The 13980-nt window shown below is 29.4% G+C and overlaps 1 protein-coding gene across 2 annotated transcripts; it reads right to left on the bottom strand.

Annotated features, from left to right (window-relative positions):
* Positions 1–2056: 2056 nt before the first annotated feature.
* Positions 2057–9232, bottom strand: LOC132941935 (uncharacterized). Of its 2 annotated transcripts, XM_061010191.1 has the most exons (4): positions 9004–9232; positions 3596–3720; positions 3285–3530; positions 2057–2512 (listed from the first exon to the last, which is right to left on the bottom strand). In XM_061010191.1, exons 1-4 carry the CDS (start codon positions 9071–9073, stop codon positions 2405–2407), a joined length of 549 nt encoding a protein of 182 aa, XP_060866174.1. In that variant the 5' UTR covers positions 9074–9232; the 3' UTR covers positions 2057–2404. The 2 variants fall into 2 exon arrangements, with proteins under 2 accessions (XP_060866174.1, XP_060866173.1); XM_061010190.1 differs by lacking the exon at positions 3596–3720 and having other exon boundaries at positions 9004–9212.
* Between the last annotated feature and the right edge of the window lie 4748 nt (positions 9233–13980).

Here is a 13980-nt window from a genome sequence, read left to right on the forward strand (position 1 = left end):
TTACAATTAACGTTACTTAAAAAAAAAAAATTACAAAATCAACCCATAACGACCAATAAGTAGTAGGTGTAAGTAGTAGTAACCGGTGGCGCACAGTCAAAAATAAATAGTGGTAGCATAATATATTGAACCAGTTACCTCTTTATTGACTAATAGGCTAATGGCTATAATAGATTATAGATTATTTAAAATAGTTTATTTTTAATCTTTTTTTAAATAGTAGAATTTCTATGATATTTTGGGGTCAGGGGTCCACCCACCCAACCATCAAAAAAATCAGGAGTAGCAGTTGATACCCTTGAACCCTCCAGTGTGCGCCAAATGTAGGCAAATTGTTAATGACCTAATGTTATACATGAACAAAATGTATAAGTATTAATTCTTGGGATCTTTTAATAATATTGTTGATTATTATATTTATGATCTAAAACTTTCAGAATCTTAAATACATTTTATTGATTATTAATTTTTCTTGAATATCCTAGCCCCTAGTTTTTGTCATACATTCTACACACACGGCTTGTTTTAGTAACGTGGAAAATGACACGTTACTCCATAGAAATATTACTTTTAAACAATTGCGTTAATTTAAATCAAATATAATGAAATTCCCACAGCGTTACTGCAAAGGTAATTTGTAATTTGCGTTACGTTACTAACCAAAATACTGGTGATAAGTCTTTGACATTATAAATCATAATATACCATTTTTGGACTTCGAGCAGAGCGAAGCGTGTATGTGGGGGAGGGGGAGATTAATAAGATTGTTTTGATGAATTTCAACGGAAGTATAATGCAACTCCTCTCTAAAATTGAAACCGAACAATGGTTTGACTGGTATAGCTTTTCGAATTTCCCAAGAAATTTTCGAGTGTTCTGTCTGTCACGTCGTTCACGAGCGTTTTTGATGTGTCACTTTATTAACCACTATACTATAGTCGTGCTCTTTTCATCTATGTTATATTCGTTTAATTAGGTCGAATCAATTCCTGTGAGACTTGCTTGTATTTTCCAATCATCCTCTCTGTTAAGACTATCGGGTCAGTTCTCCGTTTCTATTGCTTCGGAATTAGGTATCGTCGCATATGTTTCGGTAAGTTTTATATTTTCTTCACTGAAGTATTTTTAGTCACCGAAATATTGATTTTGGTGAACTTTTTCAGTCGGGTTTAGCTACAGCCAAGTTTTTAGTTTTTTTACTCTTCTTTATTTCTATAATATATATTTTGTGACCCCAACTCTGTAGGAAAGGTAAACCTTTATTAATCAATACGTGTTATTTATTATAATATATTATAGAACGTATTGAACGATTGAATATTGTCCTTTATAGATATAATATTATAAACGTTTTATAACAAAAAAAAAAGCGCTTATAAAAAAAAACAGTTTAATAATTGTTTTCCTAAAATTACCTGGTTTTATTGCATTCAGCGTGAAAATATGGAACAATGCTAGTTTGTTTTCATTGAAAATTGACTTCCAACTAATAGTTATACCGAGTTACAATACCTCGTTTACAATTTAAAAATAATATTATGTTCATCTGTCGTATATAATAATTAAAATAATGAATTTTAGTACTTACACCTGCCAATAACACCAATAACCATAAAACACATTTCTATATTTATTAAACATTTTCTATTGAAATTACTCAGTGTTCTTCCGAATTCAGATGGTTTGACTGGAGTGCTTATAGTCTATTACTACACATAAGTTAAATCTATTATAATATAATTACACCATAACAACAGAAGTGAACAAAAACCATTGAATAAGTGCACATTATTATAATATTTTATATTTGGCATTTGGGAATAATATTGTAATTATTAGGAGGAACAAGTGAAAGCGCCGTGCAACTTCGTCGAATATTGCAAAATGTGGTTTCTACACATGAGTGTATTAAAATTGCCTATACAAACCGCCGTACTTGAAAACGCGTTACAATACGTTTTAAATGAAAACCTTATACAACAAACCAGCTAGTTAAACGTCAATGTTCGTTCGGTCTCAGGTGTTGTTGGTGTAAGTAGAATAAAAATTACGTTCGTTCAAGTTAAACACAATATATTTTTATTTACATGAATATGTACAATATTATTTATATTATATTAAATAAAAACTATAAGCTAACTGAAAGTCACATAATATATACACATAGGTTCAGCATTAATACTGATCAGTTTACGAGTACTACGAACTTTCGGAATAAAATAAAATAAAACAACGTACAGATACAAAAATATTAGACGGACAACATAATATTAAGCTTACTTACAATAACATTTAGTAAATAACATGTAATCGTTTCTATTAAAATAATATTATTATAAATACAAGACGACTAAGTATGAACACATCAAATAAATAATTATTAATCTGATATAATATAACTATTTTACACAATAAAAATGTTGGTTGGTTTTTTACCAGTCCTGTGTATTTCGGGAATAGTCTGATAGTAAAAACACTGAGATCGTTTCTGTTCTGAATGTAAAGGTCTCATCTGAAAATTAAAATATAATACATATTCGATATAAATATTAACGCAATTAGGTATATTTGATCCAATTAATTGGTACTATTTATTAACAAAATGTATACTGAAACTATAACTATATAACATAATATGGAGATAATATAATAACTACATATTTATGAACGGTTGTATGGTAAGTTCAATATTTTATCAAAACGTCAATGTAAAATATATAATAGTTTAAGAGTGATCATCATTGGTTATTCATTTGTATTAAATCAAAGCACATTAAAAATCTCGTTCATAAAAATGGTCTTACGGGAAATCCAAAGTTTATTAATCGAAAGACAGTTTTTGTGGCTGCTGCCGACATTGCAGTTGTATTTTTGAGTAATTGTCTGCAACGTTTTAACCGACATCATTGCGTTACGGAATATAAAACTGTGCGTCGGTTTAAGACGTTTCCAATAATGCGATGAATAAATAATAATAACTACCAAACTATAAATTTAAGTTGATCAATAAGACAAAACAATTATTGAACGGCTCCCTGCAAAAACCAGGCGAGTCCATATATACAACTATATTTTGAAATTGTTCACGGTGACCATTTAAAATTTTGTTATCCCGTCTATCACCACGGAAAATAATATTACATTTTCCACTCGAAATGATTTTTTTCTTGAGATCCACATATTTTATTTTTTTAACATTTACGCGCATTACACATGCCCTATACAACAATCCTATATGGTGATAAATCTTTAGTTTTAAAATATATTATGACATACTACTATACCTCTCCCTGGAGAAAAGTGGTCACCTCGACTTCTGGTCGCATGACCGCCATTCGTATGGCGATGTATACGCATGCCGTGCCCGAGACCACAATGAGTCCGATGCCATAGACGAGTAACATCGTGTGGTTGTCTCCGCTATCGGTATCTATGGTCATGGCGTTCAACTGGTAACCCCACACCACCACGAGGATCAGTAGCGACACCGGCAGGCAGACGTCGGAGAGAATACTGAAGGATATTTGATCCTGCGTCAAAGAAATAACTCCGTAAGTAAATTCCATAATTTTTTTTTGTTTGTAATAATATGTACAATGTTTACTAGGATATAGATGATGGATAGATTTATCGACACCAAATTAAAATTGTAGTAACATATCATAAGATTATAGGTACAATAAATATACATTGGTTCTCCGTTCAAAACCGGAGCTTGTGCTGAAAAGAGAGGATATAATTGCATATTACATAATATGTTACATAAACCTAATTCATTTTGACATAATTTTATTAAATATTAAGAATATTGTTGATTTTGTGTAAAACGGATCGAGCAAACCAAAATAATGATCAATAAGCGTTAAAAACAATACTATGACAAATTGTACTTTATTTAAATCTTATAATACTTCTGTAAAACGATCATACTATATAAAAAAAAGCAGTGGTAGTTACTGCATTTTTGACGTGAAATCAATCCTTATTTGGAAGCAATGGTAAAACGAAATATTAAAATTAGAAAAAATTTCAAATTGAATTAATTGTATAATAATAAAAGCGAGCTAAAGTTTATTACATATATGAAAAATTAATGTTGAAGTATTACATAGTATTATTACATAACAGTTTTTTCTGTATTATTATTATTATTATTATTAAATTGGAAACACACATATTGGACTGGTTTGGAATTACTTATTAGACATTAGTTATATTAGTACACAATGATCACAACTTTTTGATTGTTTTTGCGATCACATATGTTAACAAATTTATTACGTCCAAAGGTTAATCGAATGTAGGTACCTATAAGTGTTGTTGCTAAAGTATTATTATCACTATATTATTATCATTATTATCGGTTATTGTTATTTTCAGTTGTTACGTGTGAGTTATCATGTATATGATCTCTACTATACAACAATTAATAATTTTAGCTTCATATATAAATTTCTTAACACACTGTTATATCATATTGTTATTTTTTATTGCTTGGAGAAATACAGTTTATTATTAACCTTCGATTTAAAAATAAACATTACTTCTTATTTATAACTACATTAATTATAAATTATAATAATAATATGGTGAATAAATTATATTTGTTTGTTTTTATTTTCAGTAAAATTAACAGGACGACCAAAATTCGTTATAATATTATTGCTTCCGTATTTATAATGAATTGTTATTGTCTTATTGGGTAGAGCTGAACATAGGTATAAAGTTCATCTAAAATTATAAAAACTTAAGTACAGTTTGTATTTGTACTGTACACATTTCTTAAAATATAATAAATAAGTGTTATTGTTTACGGGAGTAATGAAAGAACAACACAGTTATTCTGTTTGTATATATTTTTTAATCGTAAGTCAATACAAATTTTAACATTGAATAAATTAATTATTTTTATGTTTTTAACATTTTAGAAAAATATTAACAGGCATTGAAAAAACATAAAACACTTTTCTTTAACAAATAAATATGTTTTGTTCAATCACGTACCTACCTATATTGTATATTTAACAATAATGCTTGGTAGTTTGATTTTTTTTTTTTTATTGGTACAAAACAAAATTTACAATTTAAAATAGTAATTGCAAGCAAAACTATCTTTTGTTTCCAGCTCTGATTCTTTATCACGGTCGGACTAGTTATCACAAAGAGCGTCATGGTGTTCAATCTTAATTGACAAAAAAATAAGATAGTACAAATGAACCCAAATCAATACAGAAAATACATTTATAAAGTGTCGGTTTAAATGAAGAATTACAAATTATATATTATATAATATATATTTATGTGTGCTAGTGACAATGAGGTGCATGTATACAAACTGATACAAATTACAAATTCAAAGTTATAATATAAACAAGTAAAAACTATGTTTTCTAATAAAATGTCATGTTGTGGAGGGGGATGGGGTAACGTATACGCGTGTTAGGTGCAAATAACGAAACATGTGAAATATTATTATTTAAATCAGAGGCGTAGACTTGATTTCTGAAAAGGGGAGGATCAAAAAAAAACAAAAAACAACGACATAGCTAAATGGGAGGGGAAAATTAGAAAATCCTCCACTTTCTCAAAACTTTTTACTGAGATAATAAAAATCCAATGGGGGAGACGGGATCTGACCCTCCCACGTCACCTCCCCCTTGTCTACGCCACTGATTTAAATAATACAATAATATCACAGCGTGCTATATATTATACATTATAGTTTATTGTATCAAACGATTTCAAATTGATCAATAAAAAAAACATGGTAACGAGCAAAATTCAAACGTAAGCGACAGTGTCTGGCAAAACTGTCTAGAGAATATAATATTATGTTTATCGTAATAATTATTATTGTGTTAATAATTATTATTATTATTATTATTGTGTTTTAATAATTATTGTTGGGCAGTCGTGACTCCGTGGCGCGTAGACGAGGATTTTAACACCGTCCTCGAATGCGTTCGCCCAGAGTTCCGCCGTCCATATTGTAATTATTTCTGCTGCCAGACATTCGGCTAATCGGCATCGGTAGTAATGATCGGGGTTATTGACGATAAACAAACATTTAATAAATATTATATCATTTTATTATACACAGCTGCGTTATGGGCATAATCACTTCATAGTCTATATAATTAATAGTTTATGTTTCACCGAGACACGCGTTTACAAGACAATACGTATTATATCATACATTTTTTTTTTAACTCTTTTGTCCGTCAGGTTTTACCTCCGCACTTCGCGTCATTGATAACGATTATAATATAGTGTTATATATAATATTATATATAGGCATTCATAGCAAACACATGTTCTATCCGAGGTATTGTTCCTTTTTATTCGTATTTTATAAATGCACCTTAAGTACATTATTAGGTTAATTATTATAACCAGTAGTAAGTTTCCAACCGTCCTACGTCCAACAATGCTTTAAACTTTTTCCAGGACAATCTAATTATTATTATATTATCTTACATTTCACAAAATACCTATATATATATATATATGTATATTTCATTATTATTGTTATTTTTGTTAACTTTATCAATTTATCTTTAATCACTAATCGTACATACCACGGTCTTATATATTTCATCTTCTCTACTTCGTGGATAGAGCTAATAGAAGACATGGTTATAGCTCAGATCATAATATACTACGGGTGTAGGTAGCCACGGGGTATTGCGAATCGTGTCAGATTGTGCAAGTACACATTTAATGCGTCGACATTTTCTGTTTTGAAAAATAAATTAGTATTGTATTGTAATTATAATGAATGTTGAAAATGTTGTAATGGTCAAAAATACTTTGATACTACGTGACCTTAATAAGTAATTTTAAGGAATTTATATAACATAGATACTCTAAAAAATAACTCGTGTTAATTTGGCCATATCCTATTATAGTAAGTACATAATATTCTATGTCTCATCCACATGTGTTGTCTCCGCCTCACAAGTATGTAACGTAGTGGCGACCTTATACGTTCGGCTGTTCTCCTCTTACATCGTTAATTTCTAATATAATGGTGAGTTTACCTATTATTAAACTTGAGAGGACGTCGTACCAAAAGACCAACGAGAGAACACAGATAATGTACTTACATTTAAGTTAGATAATAATAGGTGAATTCGCTCTAATGGTTGAGCTAACAACACAAAATTGAAACCGCTGCAGGACGTACATTTTTAAAAATTATGTGGTAATACGGAGAAAACACAATATGTGGGTACGACGTCCTCTTAAAAATAACGTCAATATCTGTGGATAAAACACTTGCGGGAGATTCGTTTTAAAGTTCTAAAACATAATAATTCTTATTATTTAAAATCATACAAAAGCACATCTGTACCTAGATACCTCAAGACGTATTGTTAGATTATTACAAAGGTACCAGTTTTTGATTGTATTTTTTATTTTTCACACAATATTACATCACGAGATATTATACAGCAACAACGGATTATTCATATTAGAGTCATTTAAAATATTGTAACATTATTTAGAACTATTAGAAATAGTTGATATTTCTATTTTAAACCAAAAACGAAATATTAGCATACCTATTAGCAATATTAGTATAAAATATAAATTGTTTAAATAAATATGTGATTTTGAATACAATATTTTGCATGGAATCATTATTTTAATTTTTAAATAATATATTTGCAATGATATAGATTTATTAGAATTTGCAGTAGATTTATTGTAAAAATAAGTTTATGGTTGACTTAACTTGACATTAAATTCATATTTGAATGGCGAATGCAATTAAAATGCTATGTTCTAGACACCATTTATGTGTAGTTTTTATGATATAATGTATTACAATTTATTTTGAATTCACCGCTAATATAACTATTAATGATTTTTTTTAACCTTGGCATTTAATTCACAACCTTTTATAACCAACAATACGGGAACTTCTATCAAAGTTATGCAATTATAAATTTAAAATTGATCGCCAACTAGAAAATAGCAGACGTTAATAACAAAAAAAAAAAAAAACATTGAAATTGAATTATAAATATATTATGTACACTACCTCTAAAATAATTTTTCTATGATCCAAGTAGGTATACGAGTACATAAGTACAATAGTTAGATTTCAAGTGGTTTTTTTTTTATAGAAAATAAATAAATTTGTTATTGTTTCGTTATTTGAGTATAATATTCTGTTGTATTAATGATGTTGTAAATTTGTAATATACATATGATTTTTTTTATTTTAATTATAAAATCTACGCAAAACGGGTTATGATCAAACATTTAATTAACATTTGAAATTATAAATTGACAGTTTGATTAGAGTACCCACCCACAACGACAAATCACTGGATATAAATATAAATTATATTTATAAAAAATTAATTTTATGTTCACTTATAATTTACCAATCACATCACTTTGAACACTGCAACCAAACCGTAATTCATGACCACCCGAAAATATAATAATGTACAGCACGTCATAGTAAGTTATACCAAAGAACGGTCACGGACATTTTATGAGATATCACTATTATAGTTTGCCAAACACAAGATATTTTTTTCGGTATGATGATATACTTAATAAGAATTGTTTTTTGTTATTAACGTAAAACCAATCGTAGGTGAAATATATAAATAAAACCTGCAGGGAGGAACACGCAAAGGTATAATGGCGTACTGTTGAAGCCGAACGCGGTTTCGTGTTTATTATAATTTATATTATATTATACGTTTACGCATATAAAATATAATAATAATTATGGATATTGTTTGCGATTATGATTATTGTTATTTCTATTGTTCCTGACGGGTATAAAAAATAACGTAATATCCGTGTGGTGTGCACCTGCAGATAATAGTGAGCTAGGCGAAAATATGAAAGTACCAACGTTGTGATATTGTATAAATTAATATTATATAATACATTAAATATATTATATTGTAAGGACAATAGTTGTTATAATATTATTATTGTGTACACGTTATTATTATTGTTAATCGGTGTACGCACTTTTTTGAGGTCGTCGAGTGCAGTGTGATATTCGTATTCCAGCAGCTGCAACCTGTTGATGGCGAAGCATTCTGATTTCAGTTTGAGTCTGCTGTCGGGTCTCATGTCTGCGCTGGACGAACGTTCCGGGACTTTTGACGGAGGCGCCGCGCACTTTGGTTCAGGCGAGATTCGTGGTCGGATGTGCGTAAACCGCGATAAACAGCATGCCGACGATGCAGGACCCGCGTGCGTGCATCCGTTACAATATTTATATAAACATTCTACATAAATATATATATATATATGTGTGTGTGTGTGCATATGAGTGACAGGGTGTAACGGGAAGACCTGACGAATGAAATATATATATATGTCCGAGTGGACGTTTAAACATTTTTCTTTTTTTTCGTTATCGACTCGCGCATATCGTGACATTTTTTTATTTTCATTCTTAACATTGAAAACAAAAGTTTACACGTTATTACGATTGAAATTTCCGTTAAATTTTCGAAACATCCGACTTGTATAGTATATAATATGCGGGTTTTTAGACAACTTTCGATTGGAAAAACACTCATCCGAGTCGAGCGGCTCATTTCTTACGATTATGCAAGACTCATTGGTTTGAAAAGTAATAACTTTTTTAGAAATATTTAGATTTTAACTAGTACGTTTCTATTTAAAAATCCTCGTAAAATATTTTCAAAAAGACGTATACATTTTAAATGTAAAGTGAAGTTTTTATTTACGATTGGATCAATTTTACCTGGCTAAAACAACGAGGTTTCAAAAGATCAACAAAAAAAAATAAACTACACGACTTACGAATTAAAGTTTTTCCAAATCATTTCTTTCGTCATTCGTCGGGTCTTCCTGTTACACCCTGTACATCGATGTATGTATATAATATTTTGATAGGAACGGCCGATAATATAACAAACGAGAATCTTATCGTCACGTGCATAATGATCGAGGCCCTGAATGGTTGATAACGACCGGGACATGTGATACGACGCACGTCAGCAAGCGTGATACATCAGAGCCGTCAAAATATTTACTTACAAAGCACCGCTGTTTACCTACTACGTAGATAGGTATATAACATACAATATATGTACTACCTATAATAATTATAGCAATAATTTATGATATTAATTGTTATTACCCATTGGAATTGGACCGCAAGTCGTGTGAAGTTAATAATAGATATATTATCCTATACAGCTATAGGTGATCGTAATAATATAAACTTACAACTTACAAGACGTAGGTATATATGATGTAGATTTTCTGAGTGTTGGCGTCATTTTCGTCTTACACGCGGCTGTTTGATTTGTTCTCCGAAATGTATATGCATTGCTGATGGCACATGATTTAAAGTTTTATAATATTTTATAGTATTAGCAGCGCCATTAAATGACAGTTAATTTAAATTTAAAATATTAATACGTAAAATCAGTATAACTTTTAAAATTTAAAATTAAATTTAAATCTTAAATAACTCGATATAGTATAACGAATTCAATTTCAAAACCAATAATATTTTATAAATATCAATAAGTAATAACATAATAAATTAATAATACAATTATTATATATATACGTATAGTCGTTATTATTATTGAACAGCATATAGAATACACCTAACTGACCGGTTAACAGTCATATTATTAATACAACACCCAACAATAATAATATTGTGAATGAATATCTGCGAAACAAACTGCGAATTTGGTTTGGTAATTATTAACTTTGTGTTCAATCCAAAAATTCAATAATTATATACCTAATTAATAATAATAGTCAAAATATTTACTTACAAAGCACCGCTGCTTACTACGTAGATGGGTACATATTATACAATATATTATACTACCCATATTAATAGCAATAATTTATGATATTAATTATTGTTATTACCCATTGAAATAGTTAATAATAGATATTATTATATTATTATTATTATTATTATTATTGTTATATAGATACTATTATAGCTATAGGTAATCGTAATAATATGAACTTACAACTTACAAGTATATATTATGATGTAGATTTTCCACATGCTGGCGTCATTTTCGTCTTACACGCATAGATAATATAAGAATGGATAGGACATAAGAACTTATCACATGCAATTTTAGTGATACTATTTTTAAGGTTATATGGGGCAAATATTGATATGATAATTGATAAATAATAATAAATATTTTAAATATTTTAAATATTTAACAAAGTTTAGAGTAATTATCCAGGCACAAGTGGCACAACAACCAAAATACAAACTGACAAATATCTAAATATAACTGACTATCATGTTTTCATTATTATTTAATAAAATAGTTTTGCACGTAACCTTAAAAAGCCCCATATCGTCTTTCTCTCTTTACGTTCTCTCTTCCCCAAAAAATCACACGAGCCCCATATGGAACTGGTATAGGCATGTCCTATCCATTCTTATATTATCTATGCTTACACGCGGCTGTTTGATAATTTGTTCCCCGAACTTTATGTGCATCGCTAATGGCATACATGATTTAATGTTTTAAAATATTTTATAGTATTAGCAGCGCCAATGAATGTCGTAGACGATATACGTACAGTCGTTATCATTATTGCAGAGCACAGAAATACACGTGTTGACCGGTCAACAGTCGTAATAATATTATGACACCCAACAATATTGTGAATGAATTTCCGCGGAAAAAACTGCGAATTTCGGTTTAGTAATTACTAATTTTGCACACTGCACGTGTAAACAAATCTACATTACCCTCCCCACACAGTACCACGGGCCAACGACCTTAGTAGTTGCTCAAACCTTAACACGAATAAAAAAAAAATAAAACATAATGTTGATGTATTGACCGCATGATGGTACGTATTATAATATCAAAATAACTTTTTTTTCATTTTTTGTAATCAATATTAGTTATAAGGTTTCGGTTAATATTACCACAAAAAAAAAAGTAACAAATTATTACTGTAGACATTTAATCTTATAGATTTTCAGAATATATTTAAACAGTTAAATACACTCCCTGCATGTTCCCGTGTTGCCCAGAGTTTACCTCCACCTCCCTGACGCCACTTGCACCTTACTGAATTTAAGAATTAATCGTCAATATGAGGCAATAACAATTATAAACTAGATAATTGTCCAAAATTGTACTCGTATTTTGTTTGGATATTTTTAAAATAATGATGTCTAGAAATCGCTTGTATAAAAGGCGAACAATTCAAATCTCTACTAAGTCTGCTTGAAAGTTGAGGATTAAAGCGGCTATTATGTATTAATTGCTTCCAAAGGTAAATACATACACGACATGTGAAATTTTTTCAAACACTTTCAAATTCAGTAGGCGCCTTAAATCACACGTTTTGAAAATTAATTCAAAACTGAGAATGAATGAGGACTAACCTGTATTTGTTCCAAAATAAAATATATGTTGATGTGATATAGTCTTTAAGGTAGCTTTGTTTGAATAGACTAGATTAAACAGTTAAAACATTAGAAGCTATAAAAATTCCAATTATTTTAATTGATTTGTTAATAACGATTAAGACTTAAATATCATCAGTAATATTATATTATACCTATTAATAAAAAATTACTTTCATTGAAGTATGATAAAAATGTTCAGTAGAATACATTTCCCTCCCCCGGTCCTGAGGTAATAAAATATGTAGATGACGTAACTGAAATTCGTCTATCTCATCGTCAAAAATGTTCACTCCACTATACTTATACTTATACGTTATTAGTACTTATACCTATATTTTTTAAACAAAGCTAATACAATAATTGTTAATAATATTTGTATAGCATATAGTCATGAAGTATAATAATAAAACGTAGACACTAGACACACGATAAATATTATTCTTTTGCAACATTGTCGATGATAAAGCATTAAAAGTATTGACTCAATTGGTGATATTATTTCGATAGATTTTAAAAATAATTTACATTCGTCTATTTTTTAATTTAAAGATTTTACAATACTCAGTCGAACAAACGATTTGCGTTGATTTTCCAGTCGTACATTGGGTACAATAATTATTTTTGAACAATAAATTGTAACAAAATTTCCGTTCCGTTAATTTCGGGATGATTATGAAATCATTGAATGTCACCGATGTCTTTTGGATATTGTTTGTTAAAGTTTTTCTCGTGTCTATAGAGAAACTAATAATAAGAAAATCGATAGCTGATAACTGAGACTTGTTATCGCATTAGTTACTAATAAGTGCCAAATCTATACGTCGTAATCTTTAAAGTACTAACTAACTATATTAAATAGTACGTATAATATTCTTGATTTTCAACCGAAAGATTGGATCATCGCGTTAAACAGAACTACCCATAACCACGCTCACGGAGCGTGCTCGTTTTCTTATAGTTAACTATTCCTACAATAATGTATTCCTGGTTCTATAATTAATTAAACGTAAAAAATTGTAATCGGTAACTTGTCTATAAATGACGTCTTTGGCCTGTAGGTTATCTTTGTTTATAATATGATTAACACTTAACCCGCGCGAGTTTATGTTTATATAATATCTTAAATGTGTACAGTTGTCGTTATAATAGTTGTAACTATATACTTAGCCGTGCATGCGAGTCATTACGAGTCATTAACTCCGATGCCCGATTGATAGTGACTTTTTATTTTATCGAAGTGCATTGATCTGAATTTTGTCATTAGGGTTATGTTTTGATAAGGTAGATTATTGTATATATATTATTTGGTTTATCCTAATACCGGTCGAGAATATTTTATCACACCATAAACATTACAATTTAACGGGGTGTTAAAAATGCATACGAGTGGCCACGAGTGTTGTTCTCAGCAGTTAACGAATATTTCTCAGTTTATTTTTGTATTAACAGAGTAGTTGTCCGTACTTTATAAAACGTGTCCAACGAACACTCATTTGGTACAACATTAATTAGGCAATCATTACATTTCGAAATAAATATATTTTTTTTTT

This window comes from Metopolophium dirhodum, chromosome 3, assembly GCF_019925205.1.
Source record: "Metopolophium dirhodum isolate CAU chromosome 3, ASM1992520v1, whole genome shotgun sequence".
NCBI classification, from domain to species: domain Eukaryota; kingdom Metazoa; phylum Arthropoda; class Insecta; order Hemiptera; family Aphididae; genus Metopolophium; species Metopolophium dirhodum.

Bases quoted from the DNA above. Each gene is read 5' to 3' on its own strand.
- LOC132941935 (XM_061010191.1), bottom strand. From the start codon at position 9,073: ATGCTTCGCCATCAACAGGTTGCAGCTGCTGGAATACGAATATCACAC. The intron at 3,721-9,003 runs GTGCGTACACCG...CTCTCTTTTCAG, and splicing joins CACTCGACGACCTCAAAAAA to CACAAGCTCCGGTTTTGAAC. The intron at 2,513-3,284 runs GTATAGTAGTAT...TTTAATTTTCAG, and splicing joins CCACTTTTCTCCAGGGAGAG to ATGAGACCTTTACATTCAGA.